This window comes from Hippopotamus amphibius, chromosome 1 (genome assembly GCF_030028045.1).
Source record: "Hippopotamus amphibius kiboko isolate mHipAmp2 chromosome 1, mHipAmp2.hap2, whole genome shotgun sequence".
NCBI lineage: Eukaryota > Metazoa > Chordata > Mammalia > Artiodactyla > Hippopotamidae > Hippopotamus > Hippopotamus amphibius.
The window spans coordinates 94283612-94311255 of NC_080186.1; the positions used below are offsets into that span (position 1 = coordinate 94283612).

Here is a 27644-nt window from a genome sequence, read left to right on the forward strand (position 1 = left end):
CATTATAATCTGTTCAATCCAAGCTTCTCTTCTTTTCTTCCCCCATTCTTTTGTAAGCATAGCTGTTCTTCCTTAAAGAAAACAAATTTCATGTGAACAGGGGGTCAGCCCCTCTCTGCATGTTGGAGGTGGGCACAGAAGCCAGGTGGCTCATCACAGGTACCCTGGCTGCAGTGATGGCCTCAGAGGTGAGCAGAGATCTGGGCCAGGCCAGTTAAAGACACCTTGGGATTTTTGTTAGATTAATTGGGGAAAAGGTGTCCAGTTTTCTCAGAGATTACAAGCTGTGGGGAACTGAGAGTTGCGGGTGGCCAACTTTGCTTCCAAATGAGATAACTGCCTGAGGTGCCTGTTGACAGAAGGTCAACAGAAAAGAAAGGAAAACTGAGACACAAGGAGAAATAGAATCTGATACCATTTGAGCCCCTGGATCTAACTCTACCTGAAGCCAAACATGCTCCACTTTAGTTACCTAAGTCAGTAAATTCTCCACTGTTTTTTTTCTCCCTAAACTACAGATCTTCCTCTTACAATGGGGTCACATCCCAGTAAACCTACTGTAAGTCAAAAACATCGTAAGTTGAAAATGCATTTAATACACCTAACCTAGCAAACATCAGAGCTTAGCCTAGCCTACCTTAAACATGCTCAGAGCACTTACATTAACCTACAGCTGGGCAAATCATCTAACACAAAGCCTATTTTACAATAAAGTGTTGAATATCTCATGTAATTTATTAAATGCTGTACTGAAAGTGAAAAACAGAATGGTGGTAAGTATCTCGGTTGTTTACCCTGTTGTCCTGTGGCTGACTGGGAGCTACAGCTTGCTGCCTCTGCCCAGCACCTCGAAGAGCATCATGCTGCATATCACTTGCTGGGAAAAGATCAAAATTCAAAATTGGACCTCCAGTTTCTACTGAATGCATAACGCTTTCACACCATCATGAAACTCAAAAAGCCTTAAGTCAAACCATCTTAAATCTGTGGTTTGAAATGGGTTTATGCCACTTGACAAACAAGAGCACACTGGGTGGTACAGAATTGAGGTCAGGATGTCAAACCTAGTAAGAGACGGATACATTTATTTAAATATCTGTAGTTCTATATAAATGCACTTTTATTGATGTACTCGTCAGATACCTCATCTCCCTGCCTGTGCCCTTCTCCCTCATCGTGCCTTCCTAGTCAACACCACCATTCATAACCAACTACAGACGCTTTGGTAGTTCCTTATACACTGCGCAGTATTACTGTTTGACATGTTTATGTTTGTATGTCTTATCTCGCCAACGAAATTCCAAGGTCCTCAAAGACAGGGTAAGTATTTCTAATATCTCTGCAGAAAAAAAAATGAGCCTCAAAAGGAAAGTTATCTGTAAAAAACAATTTAAAAAGACCTAACAAGCTTTTCTTTTCATTCAAATTAAAAATTTAAAAATCAACTTGATTGGAATACACAAAAAAGGTAAATAGTTTTCAGTATGAGTCATTTTGACAGAAGTTCCACAAACTACATTCCAATATTCTAATTAATTTGACAACCATTCTCACTATTTGCATATAGAACAACTATATGATCATAAACGATTATGATACTAAGGATTCCTTTATCAATGTCCTCTTTCCTGGTATCAGGGGGATATTACTTGTATCAAATATTGTTATCTGAAGCCAATACTTTTGACTCAACTGGTTCCTTTCATTTACCTCACTTAAGGCTAAAGTTCTGGAACGAGATTACCTGATTCTCAGAAGTTGTTGGCTCATAAGAAATTTGTGAAGTTTCTGTGTCTACTTAGCATTATATGGAATGTTCTTTTGCTTCTGAAGTGGGATAGTATTTGGCTACCAGGGCCACGACATAACAAAGGAAGTCCAGGCCATACCTGACCTTCCAAGTGAGGAATGATTTTTCAATGATAAATGTTAAAAGTGGTTCACCAGGTTCAAGACTTCCTTTCACCCTAGAGGAGTGGGATAGGGAGGGTGGGAGGGAGTCGTGGGAGGGAGGGGATATGGGGATATATGTATAAATACAGCTGATTCACTTTTTTGTACAGCAGAAACTAACACAACACTGTAAAGCAATTATACTCCAATAAAGATCTGAAAAAAAAAGCATATTTTTCTAAATATGTAATAGATGCATATCTTATTTTCTAAGACATAATTACTATAGTAATAGAAATTATAAATTAGAAGTGCATAAATGATCCAGAAGTGGGTTCTGTATATAATACTCCAAATGTTTTTTAATTTCAATAATCACGTCACTGACACTTGTGTTTCCCATCTAAAGCCCCACCCCCACCCTATGTATGTCTTCAAATATTCACCTTGCCCTTTTTTCCTACGCTGGAGGTACCTGAGCCATGTAAAAGACTGCACTTGGCAAGGTATGGGCAAACCTGCTAGATGACAGCAACAGTGACCCTTTGTGAGCTCAGAATGAGCCTTCAAAGCAAAAAATAAATCCTCCCCAAACCAAAAAAAGATGTGAGGAAGGGACTGTGATGTACGTTTCAGAAAAATATCATCATGGTAAAAGGAATTAGAAAGGAAGTCCTGAAAATAACTACAAGGGGATCAAATGCCTTAGTACAAAACTAGTCTTATTGTCCACAGTTTAATAGAAGCTTGAGAAAATCAGCTATTTTAAAAACCGGAGCAGGCTCCCCAGCACTCGTGCACAGCTTGGATTTCTCATTTCTCTGCAATGAATCTTAATCACTGGGTTCTATTGTCCCAGTTTTTTCAAGTTCATTCTTTCAATGTGAAATATATTTTTACACATTTACAATTATGCTCCCAATATTTAGATTAGGATTTATGTTTGATGAGAAATTCATTTTAAAGGTGACAGAAAAGACAGAGGTAGGTTTGACTGATTAATATGGAAATATTGTAATCTATGGATACTTTATTACTTATTTACTATAGACAAAAGCTCACTGACTAAAACCTTCAAGAATATATATTTGTCTCCCTCAAAGAAAAAAAAAGGAAAAAATAAAAATATATTTTTAGATGAGTAATTTTAAAAATCCTGGGTTGCTATTTTTCTCATCAATGTTTTCTTTAGAGAATTAAAAAGATAAAATTTCTCTATTAGCAAATTGGCATTATGTTTAAAAGCAAATCTAAAAGAAATCAAGAATTCTGTTTAGATTTGGAATGTTTGCCAATAATTTGAAATTAAAGCATTAAGGAAAACTGTATTAAATTGTAATTAAATGCCAAAAAAAATTGTAATTCAATGCAAAAAAACAGCATAACAAAAATTTTATTTATATAAATGAAAACATATATAGACAACTCAGCTTAAAAGCAATCTTAGCCTACATTTGCTTCTCTCTTTTCCAATTCCTTTTGCTTTTTTGCACATATTACATACTTAGATCTTTTTATATGTTTACCAGACTGTTCCCTAATTGTTTTTATGACCCTATGCCATTCCGTAATGAATCAGAGTATAAAATAGAACATTAAAATGTTTTATATGTACACCCATCTACATGCATCTATGCAATCAAGACTTTGTGCCTGTATCTACTCCTTCCTTAGGCAGAATATACATTGTGGAGAGGGGCCGTGTTTTATAATTAATGACACTGCTGGTGCTCATTGTTGTATAAGACACGAAGTTGGTAATGAAAAAAAGATTTCTTGAATTCCTTTCTTTATATAGCAACAAATAGGTATAGCATTATCTATCAATCCTATCCACCTGAAAGATAAAGTGATAATCTTTGAAGATGTCCCCGCTAAGAAACAGTAAGACATCTCAGTGAATAAGAAAAGACACTGTTTCTAAGCCACATTTTTCTCTTTGTAATCAAGAGTTTAACAGTGAGCACATGAGATGCAAGAGTTCTCAGAAAGAACTCTGTTCATTTACTATTCAAGGTTATCAGAAATCACATGAGTAACTTAAGATCAGAAGGAAAATGAGGTACCTAAATGTTTCCCATCTACTCCATCTAATCTTTAGGCAGTGTGACACAGAACAATGGCCTAAATTTTTTAAAAGGTAGTGACTGTGGACTTACATACAAGATGCTATGAGTTCCACAAATATGAGATAATTTTGCAATAGTCCAAAAACATGGACTTGGTTAAAAGAACACATATCCTGGTAATTTGCCACATGCAAACTAAAAGAAATCTTGTATTTTCTATACTCAGACAGAAGGAAATTTTTAAAGCTCAGTATTAAAATTTAATTGGTAACTTTGACCTTGGGTGCCACTTTAGGTGAAAAATATTACACCAGTGCTCAGATTTTCTTGAGGTTTATGATCTCATGTTTTTGAAAAAGGCCTAGCACCTCCGTGTTCCTGAAATAATTGATCTGTCTCTTACAAGTGTTATTTTCCTGAAACCAACATCTGTCTCAGGAAGAAAAGTACAAACTGATGAAAATACCCTGCTATATTTAAAAAAAGAGCTACCAGAATTTGCATCTAACACATTACTATATTATAAAAGCAGTCAAGATCATAAATTGATAAATTTCTTAGTACATAACAAGACAAAAAGTCAACTAAACTGCAAAGCCATTTGTAAATATTATCTATAAAGATTAACTACAATTATGAGTAAAAAGTGAATGTTTTCAATGTGTAAATAAGACAATGCAAACCTACATCTCACATCTTTCATGGTTTGAACAGAACTACACAGTATTTGCTTTTAACCTTGGGAGTTTTTCTTTCTTTGTTTCTTTATTGCAATCGCAAACACTACTAACTTCTCCAAAAAACTCAACCACCACTCTTGATTGTGTCTCTTCTTAAAGATAACAAAATACCATGGAAGCCATCAGGTAAGTAGGGAACAACAGCAAATCTGAAAAGGACTGTGATAGTGTAACTTCTAGCTTCACCTAGAGTTCAATATAAAAATTCTGGGTTTCTTTGCACAGAAATGATTCGCAAATACTTTTGATTCTCCTACACATGACAAAATGTCCAATATTTAACATGCTCTATCACAAAGTATTACAATAACTGCCACCTCTTAGCATTTACTACATGCTTGGCACTATTATAAGTACTTTTCATGTATTAACTTATGTAATGCTCACAACTTGTAAGGTAGCTACTGCTATTAATCTCTTTTTACAAATGAGGAAACTACAGCACAGAGAAGAAGCAAATTGCCAAAGGTCAACTGCAAGTAAACAGCTGAATCGGGTCCCCAGCCTAGGCAATGTGGCTCAGAGCCATGCTTCCTACCATTGGACTATTCCATATTCCTTGTGTATACTGTATACTTTATCAGCAGGAGGAATTTAAAAAGCAAGAGAGCCAGTGCATGCAGAAGAAGTATATAGCCATTCATTAATTCATTTAACAAATATTTATTAAGCATCTACTGAAACGGTATACAAGCCCCTGTGTCTCTGTCCTTTGAAGGAAAAGGCTTTTGCTTTAGTTTCCCAGGCCTCCCTTGAGTCTCAAAAGGCTGGCTCAAGAGTTAATGATCAGGAAATGTAAAGATGTAGAAACAAAGAGTAGCTGTTGGGCTGGGAAACTAGTAACAATTTAGACTATAAATCCATCACATAGCAGAATCACTGAACTCACAGTGCTCTGAAAGATATAGAAAAAGGCCTGACACACATTCCTAAGTTGTTTTAACAGGAAGCAGACCTCCACCAGACGAAAACTGCTGCCACAAAAACACAGACCCTAGACTGGTTGAAACCAGAAGGCTGATGATGCTTGAAACTTCGCCTTGATGCCAACCAATCAGAGAATTATGCAGGAGCTGATCACACACCCTGCAGTCCCCTCCCTCACATTGCCTTAATACCCCTTCCCTGAAAGTCTTTTGAGCATGAGCTGCCCATTCTTCTTGCTTGGCACGCTGCAATAAACACTGCACTTTCCCTCACTACAACCTGGTGTCAGTAGATTAGCTTTACTGCCCAAGGGTGAGTGCACCCCAGTTTGGTTCAGTAACACCACTACTCAAAGAATGATGCATTAAGTTCCTTTCCAAAACAAAAGGTCTGTGGAGAAGATATGTAATTTACCTTTGTATATGGCTCTGAAATTTGCGCCTGGTGAAGTGTTACATCTGACCTCCAAAATTTCTTTAATCACTTTTTTTCTACCAGCCACTCTAAGTGAAGCTCTGGAAAGCAGTCATTGTGTTAACACTTGGAAAAGTCAACTAAAATAGCTAAAAGAAAAGATTAAAGGACCTTTCATAGTAAAAACACAGATAGCAAATAATGCTCCTTGGAAGCAGTCTGTCCATGCTTAGGAAGTCTCGAGTTTATTGACCCTTGTTTAAATATCCTGGAGTGAAACATCTCCCACACAACTGTGAAAATCTCCTTAACAATAGTTACATCAGGATTAACGCAGAATAAGACTGTCATCAAGCAAGGGTTAACCTTGAGCAAAAAAGCTTTGCAATTTGCCAACAGAAAGTAATAAACAGAAATAAACAGAAAAAAGCAAAGATACAAAAGACAACCAACTCTAAACACATAATTCAAGCAGAACATCAAAAGACACTCCACAGGGAGACATGATTATTACATTAGGATCTACAACAGGCAAGATCACCAACTATTTGCTTTCTTTCCAAAAGTGGGGAAAAATGAGAAAACACATATATATTCACTATACCAATGGAAAGCTAGGTATATTATATATAATACATATATTTTTTCCCCAAACATAACATATGGGACTTCTTGTGTAAGTTTATTCTTTATGAAGTTCTAAAAACTTTGCACACATAGAAATACTTACAGAAAGCCATCACCTTTAGGATAAGGGAAGGTAAACTATTTTATTATTGGTCCACTTTGTCATATTTATAACCTGCGAATTCATTACCTCCCTTTAAATTATCTAATAATCTCTTAAAAATTTTGGCTATAAAGTACATTGTTAATAGTCAAGTGTGTTCCTACTGACACACTATAAATATAGAAATGCATTTCCTTGGGGGAAAATAGATTAAATGAAAATGCCCATAGAAGAGAGAGAAAATATTTTAAATATAAACTTTATGTAATTTTCAGAAACAAAAATACTATAACTAATACAAAGAAAACTATTGTGTTCACAGTCACACACTCCTACTAAGTAGAACAGAGGAAGTCACTTTTAAATATTATTGTAGAGTCTTCTGCAAAGGGTATCGTCTTGGGAAAGTCAGAACCAGTAAAAAAATAAACCAGAACCCCTATTTTTTTAATGACCTTAATTTTCTTCTGTACTTAAAAGATTTAAACTGATCTCAAGACACAAGTGAGGCAATTTCTAGCCAGAGGCAACAAAGCTCCTATAAATCTTTTCAAACAGCTCATAAACTGGCATGGCTACCAGGGGTGTGGTTTCAGTTAAAAGCTATAATGCTTTGAAAGCTAAACTTTACAACTAGGTGAACACTGTTTATGATGAGAAAACAAAACATATAATCCAGATTATTTTCCATCCAGACTACATTTCATGTTCCACTTGATATATTATTAAGTTCATATATTTGGAATCCTTTAGTCATGAATATCTTTCACCCACAATAATATGACCATATACATAACAAATCTTTGGTAATTAAATTGTGGAAGACATTGCTTAATGGATGAAAAATAATTATATGAAAATAATGACACGGTCAACCTCATGATATTAAATGCGGAACAACTGAATGCTGTCTACAGACAAAGAATTGGTCTCCAGAGTGGACACCTGTTCACAAAGTCCTTAAACTCATTCTTCTATCATAAAATAGTATAGATATAGGATAAAGAAAAATATGTTCCCAAATGGGGAGGGTACCAAAGTTGTCTGGTTTATGACCTCCCTCACTCTCAGAACATGCTGATTTTTAAAGTGCCAGTTTGCTGGTTGATTTTTATCAGCTTTGGGAGGGAGCAGGGAAAGGGTGTTGCATATGTTAGCATTAATCAGGCACCCTGAGGCTGTTCAGTAAGCAAATAACCAGCTCAACTGCTAACTGTGGAAAGACTGTGGCACTGATGGTTAGTCATCACATGACCCTGTCCCAGGAGATGATTTACACAGCAGACGGTCGCCTCCTGGTCACACAACTTATATACCAAACTGCGAGGAACAAAGGCCAACAATCTGTCTGACTTACTACACAATTCCCATATACTTTCATAATCACTTAACTGAAGAAATGATTATAGATGTTTAATCACACACCTGGATCCACCTGTCTGGGAGTTCTTCGGAGTCCATTGGTCCGTTTCTGTAGAAAGGTAAAACAAAGAAAAACAAAGATTTTGTGTTATCAAATTGTATTATTTTGTGACACTTTGGAAGTCCAATAAATGTTGTACTTTTTCCTTTTAACACTATGATATATAAATAGATAACTAATAAGGACCTATTTTACAGTACAGGGAACTCTACTCAATACTCTGTAATGAACTATATGGGAAAAGAACCAAAAAAAAAAAAAAGAGGGGATATATGTACACCTGATTCACTTTGCTGTACAGCAGAAACTAACACAACATTGTAAATCAACTACACTCCAGTAAAAAATTTTTTAAAAAGTATAAATAAATTTGGTCAAAACACTTGATTCCAAAGTTTGTTTTTATAATTTTTGTTTCTCTAATAGGTCTTCCACTTGAACACCATTGCATTCAATAAATCGTTGATATAACACTATGGCAAAGAAATATCTTTTCATTGACCATCTCTGGGGATTATGACTCATTTTTTTAAGTCATAAGGACTATAGGAATTATGAAAACAAACCCTAGGCAGTCATTTTTGCTTAGAAAATGCTCCCAACAAAGAGTTTTGATCTCCAAATCTTTAATACAGCTTTAAGGTCTAACAGACCAGAGACTGGAGAAGTATACAACCTCCAAACAAAGACCTCAAGCTCTGATTTTAGCAAACACTTAAATGAGAATGGTGTTTTAATTATGGATAAGTGATATCTGAATATTTTAAGAAACAAAACAGGCATGCAGCTTGTGAACCATGAAAGTAAATTCTTATTATAGAAAAGGAATCCATAAGAAAAACTGTGCATTACAAAAATTACAGATAAGATGCAAAACAAGAGGTTTTAAATTTTTGAAAATGTCTGTTTACATGTTCGATTTCACAAGCATTAAATTCACTCCTGCCTAATAACTATGGTAATCTCATTAATTAATAAGAACTTGATTTTCACTTTTTGCTATATAACATTTGGATGAAATGTTCAGTCTATAACAATGCTCAGTTCTCACCATATAATTCAGATTTTGAACAAAAGCAATTTTCTTTCTATGTGTGTTCGAGTTTGTGCCTGTGTGCGGAGACTTGGTTTCATTCAGAGCAGACTTGGCTTTGCCAAGCACACAGTAGCCATGGGTTTTTCTTAGGGTTCCTCCTGTTGTTTTTATTCATAAGCTAAATGGGCCACAAAGCAGATGTCAGAGTTCTCAGGTAAAAGCAAACTGGAGAATTATTAAAAATATAAATTTTGTTTTTAACCCAATACTTTTAAAATGGATCTGTGAAAGCCTAATATGATCATTAAATCAGCTTTGAAGCTACATTGAGCAAGGTGGATGGCTGTACTGAAAAAAAAAAAAAAAAGGAACTAGTATAAAGAGAGCTGCTGTGAGTGAGAAGAAGATATCACACTGGGCTTTTTAACAGCCAAGCACAAAAAGGGGAGCGTGATGAGTTACAGGTTCATATCCAGTAACTTGGAATAAAACTGCTTTCAGAAAAAATCTTTTCCATCTAAAATTTTATAAAATTTTTGGAGCTCCCTATATAAATAACAATATTTTCAACAGGAAAATATATAATCATGGATGTCTTGTGGCTATTTACCTCCTACACTTTCCTCCACCTTCTTCATGTACAACAGAAGCTGTCCTTCTACTACTCTTACTCCTCCTACTATCAGTGTGCTTAGAAGGCAAGAAAGGAATTCAAACCTTTGGGTCTTATTCCTACTATCCCTAAACTAGTCCTATTTAAAAACTATTAATTTAGAAAGTGAAAAAGAGCACTTGAGTTCAAGAGCAACTCTATATGACCCTGAAGTTAGGATTAACTTAGGGAACATGGCGCAATTATTAAGGGTATGGATTCTCCAATCTGACTGTGTAAGTTCAATTTCAGACCCTCCCTACTACTTGGCACCTGTTTGACTGGGAGCAAGTAAAGTCTCTATACCTGTTTTTTCATCTATAAAATGGGAATAATAACAGCACCTATTTCATAGCATTTGCAGTGAGAATTAGAGTTAACTTACGTTAAGTGCTTAGAACAGTTCCTGACACATGGTAAAGATTATTAAGTGATAGCTTATTATTATTACTATTATTGTCATTATTATTCGTTTCATGATATGAATGTTTAAACTCAGGTAAATGATAAATTTTTCTACTAACGTATTACCCTACTATTCCTATTTAAGGTTTTTCCTCCTGAAAGTCATTAAAAATCAGTGACCCTGAAAACAAACTTTTCTACAGGAAGAGTAGGCAGTGGAACAAACTATGATCTGGTGCATTTAAAAAAGAGAGAGAGAGAGAGAGAAGCTACTTAAGCCAAGTGCATTGGAGAGCTTGAGATTTATTATACTTTAAAAGTACCTAAAACGTATTTTATATTGTAAAAATTTGGAAATGTTTAGCAGAACATATTTAAATGATCTAAAGTGCAAATTTCAACTGTCACTCTGTCATATCCCATCCAACATACTCCTTTTCCCCACCTATGTTCTCAAAAGCCTGGGACAGAGCTGGATAAGACGTTATCTCTAGCAGGGAGAGGAAGGCACATCCAGTAGCCACCCCTGGGAGCTCTTGGTTACAGCCCCGTGAGACTGGGACAATCAGTCTTCAGAACATTCTAAACTTCTCTGATCTACCAAGAAGGGGGAAAGGGGGCAACAAACTAACCTAATTTTATTTCTTGCTTCATTACCTATTGTCTCGTCTTTCTCTAAAAGAATTGCCTTTATCGTCCAAGAATCTCTCTTCTTGCCTCTTTTGGGAGAAACCTAATTCTCTCTTGATTTTACCAACACAACAAGCAAAGTTTCATTTGCTATATGAAACTAGTGTTGGTTCCTCTACCTATTTTAAAGGCAGAAAAACCTACGTTAAGGAATAGATTTGAAGTATATATACATTATATAGATATGTACCGATAACCTTGCTTCCTGGAGCTAGAAGTGGTTTCTGAAGGTCCACTCCAGAATGGGATGCAAGATGAACACCCCAGGTTAGGGAGGCCCATGGAGCCTGTGGCTACTGAAAACTGACCTACCTTAAGAATGAAGTATAAAATTAAAAATTCACAATCATGGCTATTGAAAGGGGAACAGAATAGGACTACAAATTGGTACATGGAGAAAAAGAAGACCTCTGGGGGGTGGGGTGGGGGGAGCGGAATCTCAGAGCTTACAAAAGGGCTTTATTGTTTACTTCTGGGAAGACTCCTAAACGTCATATAACCATCTGCCTCAGACAGTGAATATACCTTCCACAAAGTCTTTGTGGGGAGGCATGGAGTCAAAGATATTTAACATTCTTTTGCTATACATCTCCCTTATCCTAAGCTAAAGTTTCCAAATAGGTGGCCAATATAAGATTTTACTAGGATTATCCATCCAAAGTAGAGATTATTAGCTGAACCACACATTAAGTAAAAATTACACTTATCATAATCAAGAATTAAGCAAGTCACTAAAACACTGGTGCTACATTTTAAAAAATCAATGTGAAAATTAATTCCTTTCATAATAGGCTTATGTGTAATTTTTAAGAGTATAGAATGCCTGGAGAGAATTATTTTGTATCATTTTGTATCGGTGTGAAAATTATTAACCACTTCTTATTAGCACACTTTCTTTCTGTAAACACAGCCATTTCTCATTACTTAAATAAAATCAAGTGAAATCATCTTCCCTGGGGAAAAAAAGATACATATATCTAAGAAGATAAATGTAAAGTAATACTGAGTTAAAGTTCAAAGCTCTACAAGGAACTCTGTCTCAATAATCTAATAACAGTGTGAGAGTGAGAGAAGTCGGCTGCTTTTCAAGATCTTCTTGGTCACTGCTGGAAGAATCCCTATAGTCCTGGTGAAAAATCTTACCTGTCGACTAAATACTTAAAAAAAGTTTATGTTAATTTATTTTAGCCCTAGCAGAACTTGCATGACCTATTTTTTAAATATTATTATCCTGTTATGCATCCCTCGAGCTAAATTCTAAAGTCTAAAATATAGTCAACTGATAACACTGAAAGGGTGCATGTGAATTTCCTCACATCACATTCTTGATACCCTACATGTACAACTTATGCGCCTATGCAAAAAAGCGAAAGCAGTTACCTCTTGCTTGACATCTTGCTGTACTTTTCATTATCTTTACCAACTATATAAATGCCAGCCTATTAAAACATACTAATTTATACCACTTTTAATGAGATATAATTGTTAAGTGCTAAAATAATTTGACACTGAATGTTTTTTGTCATTTTTTTATTCTGAAATTCTCATATTACTGTATTTCAGGTTCACGTAACTAATCACAGACATTTTACATTTTAATTTTCTTTGCTATGATTTTTTTGGGAGGTTAGATAGGAAATGTATTACTTTTGGTCGAAGGCCAAGGCACTGGCTGCCTATAATCTCCCATGTTTTTCATTCTTTTATATTTTCTTAAAAGAGCTTTACTCTGAGAGGTGACAGGGATCTCATACTTCTGAGCTATTAGACCGCAGACTGTGTTAAACCAAAAGGAAGTGTTGTCAGATTTTGATTTGATCAATAAGACATGATACGAATCATGTTTGTGTTCAAATGGAAAACTCACAGAAACATGAAGCATGTCCTTAGATGAAGAACGGTAGAACTTTTTAGTACTAGCAAATGTCGGGCAGTGACAGTGTTTCACTGACAGGAGACAGGTCTACCAACTTCCTGGGATGAGTGCCACCCTTCCTTCTGTCCTAACAGGATCAAAGCTATTCATTCCAAGGGAATGCCTTCAGATGCATTAAGTTTTATAAGCTTCAGAGTTTGTAAAATTCTGTAGCTGGGAACTAGGGAAAGGTACCCCCATATTAGTGCCACAATATTGCTACAATATTTATTTGAAATTTACCAGAATAAGTGAGTACCTAAGATTCAGAGAAGTCCCATCTCACATACATTCTTAGATGAAATATTCACATTTCTCCTCTACCTAAGATCTTCAGATGGCATCTGAAAATTCTTCTGATTTACCCTGTGCATTTCACTCACAAGCACCACTCTAGCTCTGTTTCTAACCATCTTAAAAGGCACATTTAACATTCTAGGAGCTCGAGCCTGCTTAAGTTAGCAAACAATCTGAAATGCAAAAGTTATATTAAAAAATGTAAATGCTAATCTTACCTCGGATGGTTTGAGCGTCCCTTGTTCTGAAACAAATGTAAAAATTGGCATTGTCAGTGAAGTTATTTTGTTTGGTTAGCAATCTTAGCTTGTTCTCTGCAGTGTGGTAAAATACTACTGCTTTGTTTTCCTAATGATACCTGTCATATATTTCCAGGGTCCCTCAGGCTGGGCTAGTAATTGTTTTGCAACCGGGTTCTCTTGCCTTATTGGCTTGTCAGGAAAGTGACTCATAGTACTAAATGACTTCTAGGTTATGCTTAACTTTCTCAGTTGTTTATTAAGCAATTTCAAACCAACCACATAAAGCTCCTTGAAACAGGGACTTGCACTAAGTTTATATGCATAAACTCTCTTACATGCCTAAGAGAAAGCTAGGTGGGAACCTTTCTTTCAACACACCTTGTTTTAGGAATCTAAACACAATAAATAAGTTACAAACATAATACATTGACTATAACAATTGCAAACTCAACACATACAATTTGCACATGAATTTTTCTGCATTAAGTGGCTACTGCTTTTAGTTTTAATTTGGGGGGATACCATCTGATTTAAAGATGGAAATTAAAAAAGGACAGGATTCGATTCCAATGCTAATTTTCCTTTCATCTCAGTTTACCTGTCTATAAACAGAAACAACAATTTCCATTACACGTCAGTTCCTGAAAATGACTAACAGTCAGGAAGGGCCCTGAGATCTTCAAGTGAGTAACATGGCAAAGGGCAAAGGGTATCTCTGAGAGGAAAGGCACACACTGCACGTGGAAAAGCTGGTGGGTGATGTTTTTGCTTCCTTTCCCCACATCCAGGAGCACCTACGCGTGCTATAATTTCTCCAGACTGTGAAGGAAAACACCTCATCATTTTGCGCCTATGCCTATACTTTTCCCAGCCAAAATGATCCTCTGAAGAAGAATCTGAGAAGACACTGATGCAAACATCACAAGAGAAAGAGCAGGTCTAAAAGAGAGCTCTGTCAGCCTAAATGAACCTCTTAACAGAGGTTCCAAGAAGCCTCACAACCAGGGTTCAACAGGAAAAGTATCAGAACACCTGACTAGCTGTCACAGATTGCTTTACACAGGAAGACTGCCTGAGGCATGGAACAGGAGGTTTGGGGCTTTTTGTTTTTTAAAGGACTACTCCTGATTAATGGAACTGAAGATGCAGGAGCCAAAAGTCACCTTTCTGGAGAAAAGCAAAGTCTGCATTTCTTCGTCAGCTTCAACCCTATCATCCTAACTTTCATACATAACTGCCTCTTATGAAGGCAGCTCTACCAGGTCTGAAGCTGGCCTTTACAAAGGACAGAAGACTATTTCCCTTTTCCTCTCTGCAGCTTCAGAAGAAAGACTGCGTAAGAGAACAGGGTCTATGAACGTGCAATTTGGCTGGATACTGTGCCCAGACTTAGAACCCAGGTTAGGTGAACTTGGGTTCCTAACAGACCAGTTGTGATACCTGTTTCACTGGTTTGACCAGAAAGACCTATATGCCAGAAGAGCCTTACACTACTTTCTTCTCCTACTGTAAGTTAGAGAAAGAGCCTGAAGTGGAAAAACTGCAAGAAGGATCAAACAAAAGGGGAGACTGAGGAAAGCTTTAATATTTCCAGATGACCTCTAAAGTGGGAAAACCTCAGGTCTTTCATGGTCAGTGTTTAAAAAACCTACGATAAGCCCACATGGCAGTAGCTGGCACAGCACATTCCAGGAGGGCTCTGGGTTTCCTCAGGAAGAGGAAGTGATGGTACCTAAGGTGATGATCTAGCTATGCAGATACTTGCATCTCTTTACCCAGAAAACAGATCCGAGAATAGAAGCCCCTCATTTACAGGCCCTTCCTATCCTGTTGCTCAGTGCAAGCCGGCCAGCGTGAGTAAGCACTGACCACAAACACAAGAGGCATGCCTGGGACTGGCAAAGAGAGGAATAAACTAGACCTGGCTGACCACCTTACCCAACACTCGCGCCTTCATTTCTCCCACCGGCTTTTGTCTCCTGCTTTCTTTCTTTGCATCTCATCAAGCAACGTAGCTTTCCTCATAATTCTTATTGGATGTACCTGCTCTTCACAAGGGCTCCTCAGTGGAACCCAGATAGGAAATGGAAAACGGGCTCCGGATGCAGCTCCAGCTCTGAGGATGTGAGTCCTTAACTGGAGCTTACCCTTCCCTTGCCACCACTCCCTGTCCTCGTGGCCACCACATTCCCACCACCCTCTCCACTGCCACCCAGAAAGAGGCCCATCCCTTCCATGGAGTTGGCATAGAGCAGTTCACACTGTGATCTGCTCGTGCTGGGCAGCACATAAACAGTGGCTCTTGAAAGTCTGAGCTTTAATTTAGTCATATTTCATGGCAGGGTTCTGTAAATATTCTGAGGAAAGGGTAAAAGCCAAAGGGCTAGAAATAACTCTTAGAATCTGTTCCGAGTTCAGAAATTCTTAGCCGGGCTCCTTTATTTATACTTTTACTCTTGTTCCAGCGGCCATACCATCAGACTGATTGGCCCCTTTACAAACACAATCTAAATTCTGATAACCATATTGATGCAACAACTTATAACTTTCATAAAAAAACAAAAACCAAAAAACAGTGATGAGAGAGCAGAAAACCCAACTGCAACACTATTTCACACATTTTCAAAGCAAAAGTCCATTCTGGCTGGGAAAGTTGAATAACACCTCTTCTGATGAAGTATTCTATGGAAAAGGTGCTCTGATTTTGAAGTCTACAACACCATCCTTCATTTCCTCTTAAAATGTGCCCAAAACTACTTTGACAGGCCCTTGGATCTCTAGAAAATTCTTTGTGTGTCACAGTTCCACATCAGGACCAGGATAATAAGAGCTGATGATCATCAAATTTAGTTCAGCTGAGTTCTGACCAAGTAGAAAGGTCGCTGGTTGAGATCTGATGAAAAGGTCTCTCTCTCTTTTCTGTCTCTCTCTTTTTCTCCTGGGAACTTCCTTAGGATAGTAATTCAATTCTTTAATTTTCCAAAAGTTTTTAATTCTCAACTTGTCTTTACCCTGTAGCCGATTTCTCAGTCACCTATTGATCAAATTATAAAATGTTCTTACCCTTTCAAGAACCTTTCTAGATGGTGGTTCACAGGCCCTCAAGGGGTTTATACCTTGTGTTCTTTCATCATGTCCCAACTGGTTTAATGTAATTCAGAGAAGTACTGTTACTGAGGTGCTTGGAGCCTGAGCAGAACACCATCTACAATGCTGGCACAGGGTCAGTAGGAGTATTTGTGTAAGACAAATGACTTTCACTGAGACTTTAGACTCACATCATATCATTCATTTGTTTAAACATAAACTTCAGTCCGACTGTATTTGTTTTCCAATACAAGTGGCTCTCAATGCATACATTATTACACAATCCGCTTTGTCTTTTGTCTGAAGTTCTATTTCTTAAGACTAAACAAATCAATGCCCAGTAAGATCATTTGTCTCAACAGGGGCCACAGAAAAGTAATGATCAGGAGAGCTTTTGAAGCTTCTTTGTCATCATGGCTAATGTGCTATTTTTATGAAACATTAAAACTAAAAGACAGTTGGGCTGGTCAAATTTTGGAAGAAGTTGCACAAATGCTATGTTCACCACTCAGATTTACAGCAATATTTTGAAAAACAGAAACAAAACAAATAATCCCATAACTAATACTTGGAAAGAGGTTTTGATTTCAAGTCTTTTTAGGAACTTTAATAGGAGTCCAACCATGTAATAGTTTTCAGTTCACTGTGATAATTATTAATATGTCATTAAACTGACCCAAATAATTAAATGGAAGGAATAATAACTACCCTTGAGTATAAAATTGTCTTGATAAGTTAAAAAAGATAACTAATTTATATAAAAGGCTTTAAATAATGTTAAGTAGAACCAAAGTCATTTTTTGGTTATGAAATCAATGATCAATCTTCAGTTGATGTAAAAGTCATGTGATAAAATGCCTAGTGGTAGAAGGAGGAAATACAATTATATTCTAAAAGTTTATCTCTTATGATAAACTACTGCAATGCTATTTATAAAAGAGCCATTTCAGATGCCAATTTGGGGGTGCAGGTTCTAGGTAGCAATCTTGCAAATTTTAACCTATACCAAGGCAACTTCCTCCCAATTAGGAGTGGCTACAGCAGCAGCAGGAGCAGCAGCTGGCCTAGATAAAAGAGCCATTAAACAGCTACGCAAATGGGGATCTGCTTCAGTTAAATATTAGAGCAGCTGAGGCTTGCACTCCCACTAAAGGAAAAGATGCATTAAACCAAAGTCATCTGCTCCAGCAATATCTGCCTTCCCACGTTACTTTCTTTGTTTAAAACGAGAGGATGCAAAGCAAGATACATTGATCAACGTCAGGGTAAGAAGGGGACAAGAAGAGTTTAGCCATGTATTATAGCAGGGAAAAAACACACATGCCCCCAGAGGGTGCAGTCTAGGACTGGACTTTCACAGTGGTGTATTGTGAGAAAGAAATGCCACTCTAGAATTACATCATCTTTGCAGTGACTTGTTGAGAAAGTCTCACATAATGGAGTTCATACCTATTCATTATTAAGGCTGGAAAATTTTGGCAGCACACTTGAGAGTCCGTATACGTGTTGATGACTGAGGTTGCCATGGTGAATGTGAAGCAGTCAACTTAAGTTCAGCAGAAAAGAGTGGAACTGCCTGCTCTTTATATCCACGCAAATCCTCAAATGTTAAGACATAAACTAATCACCCACCTTCAAATTTGTTTCCAAGTTGCATAGTTTGCCTTATTAAAAAAAAAATTAAAGGACCTTTTTTAACACTTGAAATGTACTTGAGTTAATAATCTGTCATAGTCAAATATTAATATGAATGAATTACTTCCTTCAGAAATGAACTGAGTTTTTGCCAAGTAATTATCAGGATGAATGAAGACTAGACAAATTTAAGGGATATAGAGCATGAAATATAAAAGGTTTCTGAATCCAGGGAAGACAACATCCAAAGAAGATGTAATTTCCACAAAAAAAGAAGTGCGTAAGAGCTATTTCAAATGCTCAATGGTTAGTATTTTTACCACATTCAACACTATCAAGGATTGTATTGGGGTTGAAATATTTCTATTTAAGAAAAAGGAGTGACAACTTGATATTAAGCACCTTGACTTTGGTCTTGGTACTAGGGATAGATACAAAAGATGAGAAACATTCCCTATGGCGAAGGAGTATATACTCTGCAAGAGGAAATAAAAAGTGGCAGAGGTAATTCCCTAGCCATCCAGCAGTTAGGATACTGCACTTTTACTGCTGAGGGCCCAGGTTCGATCCCTGGTCAGGGAACTAAGATCCCACAAGCTGTGCAGCACGGCCAAAAAAAAAAAAGTTACAAACGTCCATTAAAACAACAACAAAGGTGATTAGAGGATGGTTATTCACAGTGAAAAACTCTTAAAAAAACAAAGTAAAAATAAAAAGTGGCAGAGACAGAAGCACTCACTAACAGTCCGTGGGTTCCACTACTTGTCTAGCTCCCCTTACAATTAAGTTGAGGCCATGTGACCAGTTTTTAACCAATGGACTTCTGATGTTAAAAAATGGATTTGCTCACTTCCAGTCCATAGATCTTAAGAGCAGCAAGCCCAGGAGCCATGTGTTGAATTCACAGTCACAAGATGGAACTAGCTTGGATCCCCAAGCCATTACTTGGAAGGGAAGAAGCCATAGCAAAGAGTGCATGCGTGAAAAATAAACTTTTATGTGTTAAAACCACTGGGATTTTGGGTTTTTTAGTTACCACAACACAGCCTAACCTTGGCAAAGACATAAAACCTATACACAAACTAATTAGAGAACAATTTAATGCAGACTGCTATTGGGTGGACAGGGTAAGGTTAAATGATTGATGAGCTTGGAGAGGAAGTAAAAGAAGGGTAGATCTTGGAACTGTAGGGAGAAAAGGGAGCATATTTCAGGGAGAGGAAACACTAATAGCCAAGCAAGAATTATAAAAATGGGACTGAATGGAATATAAAAATGGGACTGAATGGAACAGGGAGTAGATTTCTCCAGAAATAGAGGTATTTTTGTCATTAGGTGTTCCATGAGCCAGTTCATTTTCTTGCTACTTATTAACCTAACCCAAGTGTCCCTTGTCAAAGGCCTGATGATCAATCCTCAGGGTGTGAACCTTAACTTGAATAAATACTAGAAAGGAATGCAAAGGTCTACTCAGTTTTCTATCTTTCATTCTTAAGCTATCAGCCAGGGATTCAGATCAGGTGTTTATTCCATTTATCCCACAACTACTGGAGCCCTAGTCTCTACAGGGGTAGAACCAGAAACTGTCCAATCCCCCACAGCTTCCTACTTCTGCTTCTAAGATATAGTGATTTTTCAGAGCCCAGAAATCCTTGCACACTACAGTTCTACTCATTAATCTGTCCATCTATTTGGTGGTCACTCATCTATCCATCATGGCTTCCCAGAGGTCAGAACATCAGTTCAGCATGGTTCTTACCAGTGAGAGGCTCACCATCTAATTGAAGTCTGAACATTATTCTGTGAGGAATGGAAGGCAGAGCGAACAAATGAGTGACATGTTAGACTTGATTTTGATAAAGATCATGATGCAAATTGCATAGCGGAAGTAAAATTAACAGCAGGGAGTTTGCAGTTATCCAAACAAGAGACAATGAGTTTTTTTAAATCTATAGCAATACCATATCTGGATTCTAGGGAGACTTAGGAGGAGAACTAAGAAAAATAGGTAAGTGAATGAAGATGAGGGAGGTGGCTAAGTCAAGGCTGACACCCAGGTTTGGGTGTGTGTATGAATGGTGGACCTTTAAGTAAAACAAGGAATAGGAGGAAGTTGGTAGTGATGACTAATGAGGTTGGTTTTACATATGTGAAATTTGAGGTCATTGCAGGACACCTGGCAAGGGATACATGAGAAGAAGATGGAAACCTGGATCCCAAAGTTCAGGAGAAAAGCCTTAAGTGGAAATGGAGCCTGATCTATCTGGGTTGTAGGTTACGGCTAATGCTAGAAAAATTAATCAGATATACAAAGGATGACCTGGGGGATGTGGTGGATGGTTAATTGTGCCAGATGACAGAGAAAGGTCATCACATCACTGCAATGTGATGACAAGTAGAAATGACAATTGCAAGATGGAATGGGAGATTCTTTAGCCTTCATTCAGCTCCTGGGTTACTGTGTCAATTTGTACAATGAGTACTTCTCTAACTGACTGCTCCCTTATCTATAAACATATCCAATGTTGAACGAAAATGCCCCACTTTTTGGAACTTCCACCCCAACTATCCAACGTTTATAACAACCTGGCCATTCCTACTAGCCATGGCTTTCTGGACCACAAGTGGACTCTTGACTCACACTGAGCCAACTGGAATTTCTTTTTGTCTTTTGAGGAGAATACAGACTGTGTTAACCAATGAAGCCATAAAGCGCTATAAAGTTGGAGTCAATCATCTCAAATATCCTATGATTTAATTTTATGGGGGAACCTGGATTCTATAAGAATTTAAGTTTGCTTTAAAACAATACTATCCACTTGCTTTAAATTTGGCTGTTGGGATGATTTTTCCCAAAGTCAAGTTCTCTCTCAAGTTCTCTCCCCCATACCAAAGTCCCATTCAAGTAAACTATATCTTCAGCCTCTAATATATCTTGTCCTGCCTCCTGCCCTCCTTCCTTACACCCGTTCTTCTCCAGTCATATCACTCATGGAAAATTACCTTGCTGAGCTGCTGCAAGCAATTACTCCTAGATGCCGAAATAAAGAACTGTGCAAAGCTTAAACCAATATTGGGAACTGGATTCTTTATAGGCTAGGAAACAGCCCATAAAGTCTAGCTTGTCCATGTTCTCCAAATACTACCTATTTTACCACATTGATAACAGACCCACCAAGCTCAAACTCACACACGACTCATGATCACCACCTACACCAGAGCAGTAAGGGCTGAGACTGAGGAGAGGACATCATGACTTCCAACTTTCAGAGGGTATCTTTTTGGAAGTGAGGGAGAGAAGGCTGCTGATAAAGCTATAATGGAAATTCCTCTTTGCTCTGAGGATAGATCCCATTATTTCTAAGGGCTACCCAGCAAATCGTACTCTAAAGGCCAAAAAGCGGTGTCTCCTTCACTAATTAATTAACTATATACATTCAGTGTCATCCGTCTCTTAAAAATCTTAAGCAGGAAAGGACAGAAAGAGGAGAGAGGATGAGAATAAGAACACAGATGTGAAAAAGAGAAGGAGAATGGAAAACAACTAAGGATGCAAAGCAGAGACAAAATCAAGAAAGCAAGGAAATTATGCTCAAAACTCCAAGAAGCAAATTTAGCCGAGGTTTAAAAAAAACTTTTTCCTGCTTTATAATGAATTAAATAACAAAGTTTAGAGAACAATGCTACCTTTTAATGAATGAGTATATGTAAGCATTATCTATAATCTGCAGGGTACCAAGTGTTATTCTTAGTTATCTCATTTTCATGTTTTTTATAACTCAGTTTCCTCAACTTAAAATAAGAGGCCCTAGAGCTAGAGGTGTCTAAATTTCTTCCAGCTCTTAGACATTTCATGGGGAAAGGGCAAGCATAGTCTCCAGAGATGCCTGAATTTCTTGCAGCACATCAGAACATTTAAACCTAAAGACATTTGGTAGTTACTAACTTAATTGAATTTGAAGTGTTTTTTGCTTTAAGAAAAAACCCTACAGATTAGAAAACCTCTCCCTCTCACAGAGAAAACCAAGCACTTGATGATGTACTTGGGTTGGGTACTATGCGTTTGACACATCTGGCACGTATCATCACAGCTAATTCGCAGGACTGGTTGCCAGCCCAGGGGTTAAGAACAAACTCAGGAGCTGTACTATGCGTTTGACACATCTGGCACGTATCATCACAGCTAATTCGCAGGACTGGTTGCCAGCCCAGGGGTTAAGAACAAACTCAGGAGCTGGCTTGTCTGGATTTGAATGTGGCTCTATTGATTAAGCAACTGAGACACGTTACTTATTTCTCTGTGCCTCAGTTTCTCATCTGTAAGATAAGAATAGCAATAATGTCACCTTTACAAAGTTTTTCTAGGACTACATGAGCTAACAGTGGTGAAGTACTTAGAGCAGTACCTGGCACTATAGATTTATTAAAAAGAAAAAAAAAATTTTTAAAGCTAGGTACTATTATTACCCCTATCTTATAAGGGAAGAACCTAAGACTTTAAAAAGTTAAGTAACTGAGGGACTTCCCTGGTGGTCCAGTGGTTAAGACTGCATTGTCAATGCAGGGGGCATGGGTTCAATCCCTGATTGGGGAACTAAGATCCCACATGCCATGCAGCACAGCCAAAAGATTAAAAAATAATAATAATAAATTAAAAAAAATTAAGTAACTGGGGACCACAGTCACCCAGCTAGTAAATTGTGAAGCCTCATTCCAACCAGACCAAGACTCCAGAGCTTATAGCCTTTAATGCCTTCTCATGCTGTCTCCCTCCAAAGAGCAACTCATCCAGCAGAAGACGACACTGAAGCAATGACTTAGGAACAGGCACTTGGGAATACACCACTCTCGTGTCTGGCTAGACCAGGAATTCCCAACTGTTTCCTACTGACTCGTTTGTAGCATCAAAATTTAAAGTCCTTTTAATGTCATTCTTGTCTATCACTTCAAAGTTTGGTGCTCACTAGTTTCTCTACACACATTTGCTCCACATCATAAAAACAACGAAAATGCAGATTAAAACCCATTCCTTTCAAAAACTGGCTTCTCATCGTAACACGCTGGATGAAAATACTGAGTTTTTATTGCGCCCAGGCACTGTGCTATGCCTCAACATTATTTCATAGGATCTTCACAATAACCTTCTAATTTCCATTTTTCAGATGAATAAATGAAATGGTTACGTACTTTCCCCAAGCTCATGCAGCTAGCTAAAAGCAGAGCCAGATTTTCAGTGATCTCAGCGTGACTCACAACCACTCTCCTACACTATTCCCTTTAGACTGAAAGAACCCTGCCAACGGTGGGATCACTTTATACTCCTCACAGACTGAAACTCATCAGACAGGGCTATGGGGTTTATAAAAATCCATTCATCTACTGTGAGCAAATAACATGTTAATTGTCCTCAAAGAGATTAAAGGACAGAACACATAAAGATGGAACCACAGAAATTTAAGTGCTAAATTGTATCAGGTAGGTGATTAAATAATAATAATACATATATGTAAGGTTTCTTTTATATCTTGTACCTTCGTAGACTGTTTCGGACCTTCAGAAATATTAGTAGGTGCTAATCTTGTCTCCTTTGCCTAACAGACCTTGAGCAAGTCTCATAAGCACTGTGACCCCCATCAGAAACTGGGAAGGGCTCTTCTGAGGACTAAATGAGTCCCTGTGGGAAGGGCCCGGCAGAGGCCCAGGCAGCGCAGGCACAGTGCAGGTGCTCAACTAACGCCGGGCTCTTTCTCCTTGCACTGCCCATACCTGGCATCAAGAACGGCTCATGGGGCCCTGAAAATATGTCTACGGAAGGAGCCGAGTGAGGAATGTGCTGTGATCTCAGCCCTCTAATAGGATTCACACCTTTTGTACTATTGCCTATTTTCTGCACTCAGCTCTGAAATGAGCTATTATCCTCTGTTTCACTCTTCTTCGTATTATACAAAATAATTCAATGTCCACCTTTCCCTTTGGGAAAATCAAAGGTTGACATGGCTACCTTTTGAACTCAAGCTGTTAAAGATCCCTTTCTTCTGTTCAAAAAGTTTTACTGATTTTGAAAGGTCTTATTGATAAAACACAGAGAAACTCAGGGGAAAAGGACAAAGAGAAAGAAGAAGAAAGAGAAAGAATAAAGAGGCCAGAAAAGAAAGAGAAGGAAGAGAGCCCAAGAGGAGCAGAGAGAGGCAAAAGGCTACAGAATGCATAATTGCCAACAGTCTTAGAAACTGGCTCAGGTCACCATCACGGAGCTTAATTTTTAAAAACCAAGGGGAAAATATTTACACAAAATCCAAAGGATACGTGCTCTTTGTTAAATGCTGGAAAATGACAATGTATTCAATTCATTAATTCACAAATTAGTCTGTGTAATGTTTACTCCTGGCAGCATTAGCATTTCGGAGATGAATATTTAGGAGAAAAAAAGGAGAAATTCAAAAATCAAAAACAGAATTAAAGAACCATTTTTTTTGGTTTTGTTTTTATGACTCCATTTGTGTGTTTTGGCTTTATTTGTATGGCGTTGGTGAAATTTAGGGGTTGGGGTGAATGAAATGGATGACATGGAACCTCACAAGTCCCTCTTGAACCCCTCAGCCTCCCAGGTATGTATAAAAGTCACAAGAATTTCAAGCAATTTCCCAATTGTGCTCATAAATGAGAGTTTCAAAAGCCGATATGTTATAATAAACACATATTAAGAGTAAATTAAGCCTTAATTATGTTTAGCAAGTTTTATGTTCTCATTAAAAGCAGAATCACAACAATAAACATGACTTACCAGCAGAATTAACTCTGCCGCAATTGTCTGCTCTTCCCAAACATTCTTTGTGCGCTCTCGCCCCACACTTAACACATAAGTAGCCTTGATAAAATGTTCCCCTGCAAGGTAAAATTAGAGTGATAGGTTAAAAGGTGCAAAATTCTGCCTGTAGGAAATCATTACTGCCAGAAAGCAAAACAAGAGAACACAGTGCTATGCAGAGTCCTCGTCAGCTGAGGAAGTGGACCTTCCTGGGTTCTGAAGGAACGGTCCAGGCACAAGGCCAAGGGAAGACCTGATGGATCCAAACGGCCAAGGCAGTGTCTCCACTTGAGAACATTTTGCTGGGACCTCAGAAAAGTCTGAAACATTTGGTAACTGTACCAGTTCCTTTAAACTGAAAGCCAGGATCACACACACGTACCTCAGGAGCATCTGGCAGACTTTGCAGGATGTAACCCGGTTGAAGGTGTGCATCTTGAACTCGTGGGAATTGGAGTCTGCAAAGTCTGGCCTTATGTTGGATCTATACAAAGGGAAAAAAGTAACATCCTCACGAAAGTTTTACAACAAAGCCACAGTCTAGTTATCTAAAACCTAAATTCATCAGCATTACATTGGGCGGAGAGGTGAGTCAGGCAAATAGGCTACTAAATACACGTTTTCTAAGCCAAAGTATGCTTGGCTTTAAAATAGGCACCAAAATCTGGTTGTGTGAGATCGAGCAACATGTAAAGATTGAAGCAACCTAATCCTCCTCAGAATTGAGTGTTCCCAGGGCACATTACAGAATGGCCACGGAGGTCAACCTGTCAGGAAAAGCACAAAACCAGTTGGATATTCACACTGTGTGATCCTTTCTTTTCTCCAGCTGCAGCACTGAAATAGAAACGAGCTGCAGGGAGCGGGAGGGAGGGGAAGAGGGTGCTGCATTTCCGCAGGGTCCCTGTCCAAACAGGGATGTGGATTATATAATGATCTATAAAAGTGACTAAAATTTTATAAAAAGTGTTGAAACAAAGCATCAGTCTGATCGTTAAAAACTTCCTCCTTAACAAACAATCCACTTTCCTTGCAATCCGAATCAAAACTAAACAAAATTATTTTATCATTTATATTATACACATACTCAAAAAAATACTAAACATAGTGCAAAATGACATTCACTGTGCATTTACTCTGTGCCGATACTGTAATAAAAACATGATTTCTTCATTACATCTCCCTTAACCTTTACACCAATCCTAACTGGCAGACACTAATAATATCACTAGTTTACCAACAGGGAAACGGAGGCTTACATTAAAGGAAATGGCAGAGACGGGAACTCCAACCCACGTCTGTGTTCTTAGCCACCAAAGCTATAGTGCAAGGAGCAATTCAACGACTTTCACCTCATATAATTAGATTTTTGTGTCTAATAGGTATGTTGGAAACTGTTTAGTCATTTCCAGAGGATGTTTTATTTTATTCTTAATTTGTCCACGTCGCCAAAGAAAGCAGAAAAATTAGGAAAGGATAAGTTAAAAACTAATACAGCTCAGAGGTACACCTAGAAAGTTAAGATGACGTTCTCTGAGATGTTACAAGCAATTTGTGAAACTGTAAGAAAAGTTTGAGATACTGATGAGCTAGGATTTCCCCTTTTACAGAACACAGCAACTCTCCACCACACGGAGCCTTGGCGTAATGAAGCATAATGCAGGCGGGCAACCAGGCATCAATCTCTGAGGTACCAGGAGAGGCCTTATGAAAAAACATTCACAAAGGCAATTGGAGTAGCAGGCAGTGATGCAGAAGTGTCAGCAAGGTCAGCCTTCCAATCCATCTGCTGAATATGAGCGTGCTAAAAATGAAATCAAATATGAGTGCCATCTGGGATTTCTCTGCTCTGTGCTTCTGGTGACCTCACTTTTTAAGAAAATGTCCCACTGCATGCTGAAAAGCACAGCCATTTCCATAGAGGCATTTTTTTTTGACGCTGATTAAAAATTAGAGTTCTTCTTCAGGAAGGGATAAGTTGAGAAAAGATAATGATCTAGAAACAAAACTCTCTTCACATTGTTCAGAAAACGTTTGATTCTTGAGTCCATACAGCCAGACATTGATAAGAGCACTGAAACCCATTTCCTCAGCCAGGAAGGGCCATTGTTCATTTCCCTCTGAGCATCAAGGTGATCCAGTCATAGAAGAATTGTCAAATAGCAGCTTTAGTCCTGGGAACTTGAAGAATTCATCAGCCTGGAGTTTTACAATAAAAGTAGGTCTCCTTCGACACAGATGTAGAGAACAAACATATGGACACCAAGTGGGGAAAGTGGGGAGGGTTGGTGGGGGGATGAATTGGGAGATTGGGAGACCAAATTGTACGCTCTAAATATATGCAGTTTATTGTCTGTTAAAAAAAAAAAAATAGACCACATTAAAAAAAAAACAGTAGGTCTCCTTCAGGCAGAAACTCAAGTAAACAGATACCAAAGAGGTAAGAATTTAATTAATTTTAGAAATCTGCCTGGGACATAGGTAGAACGCCTTTCTCTTAGGGTCAACCCAAGTTGTGTGCGTGTGTGTGTGTGTGTGTGTGTGTATGTTTACTGTTTGTATTTAACACTTTCACCAACTAGGAATAAGCTGACTTTTCAGAAGACAAAAGCTGAGAGGAAGATTACACTGAGAGGTTAAAAATAAAAATCTTACATAAAGAAAAAAAAACTCATAAAATA

General features: G+C 37.8%; 1 protein-coding gene across 8 annotated transcripts in view; it reads right to left on the reverse strand.

Annotated features, from left to right (window-relative positions):
- VAV3 (vav guanine nucleotide exchange factor 3) overlaps window positions 1-27644 on the reverse strand; it is a 376903-nt gene that overhangs the window by 111937 nt on the left and 237322 nt on the right. For 7 of the 8 annotated variants that reach the window (XM_057720790.1, XM_057720914.1, XM_057720825.1 and 4 more), the window contains 4 exons: window positions 25346-25447; window positions 24940-25040; window positions 13410-13435; window positions 8199-8244 (listed from right to left, as the gene is read on the reverse strand). In XM_057720790.1, coding sequence (XP_057576773.1) covers window positions 8199-8244; window positions 13410-13435; window positions 24940-25040; window positions 25346-25447 — 275 coding nt within the window. Of the gene's footprint in view, window positions 1-8198; window positions 8245-13409; window positions 13436-13549; window positions 13558-24939; window positions 25041-25345; window positions 25448-27644 lie in introns of those variants that run through there. The other variant, XM_057721341.1, reaches the window with a different exon arrangement.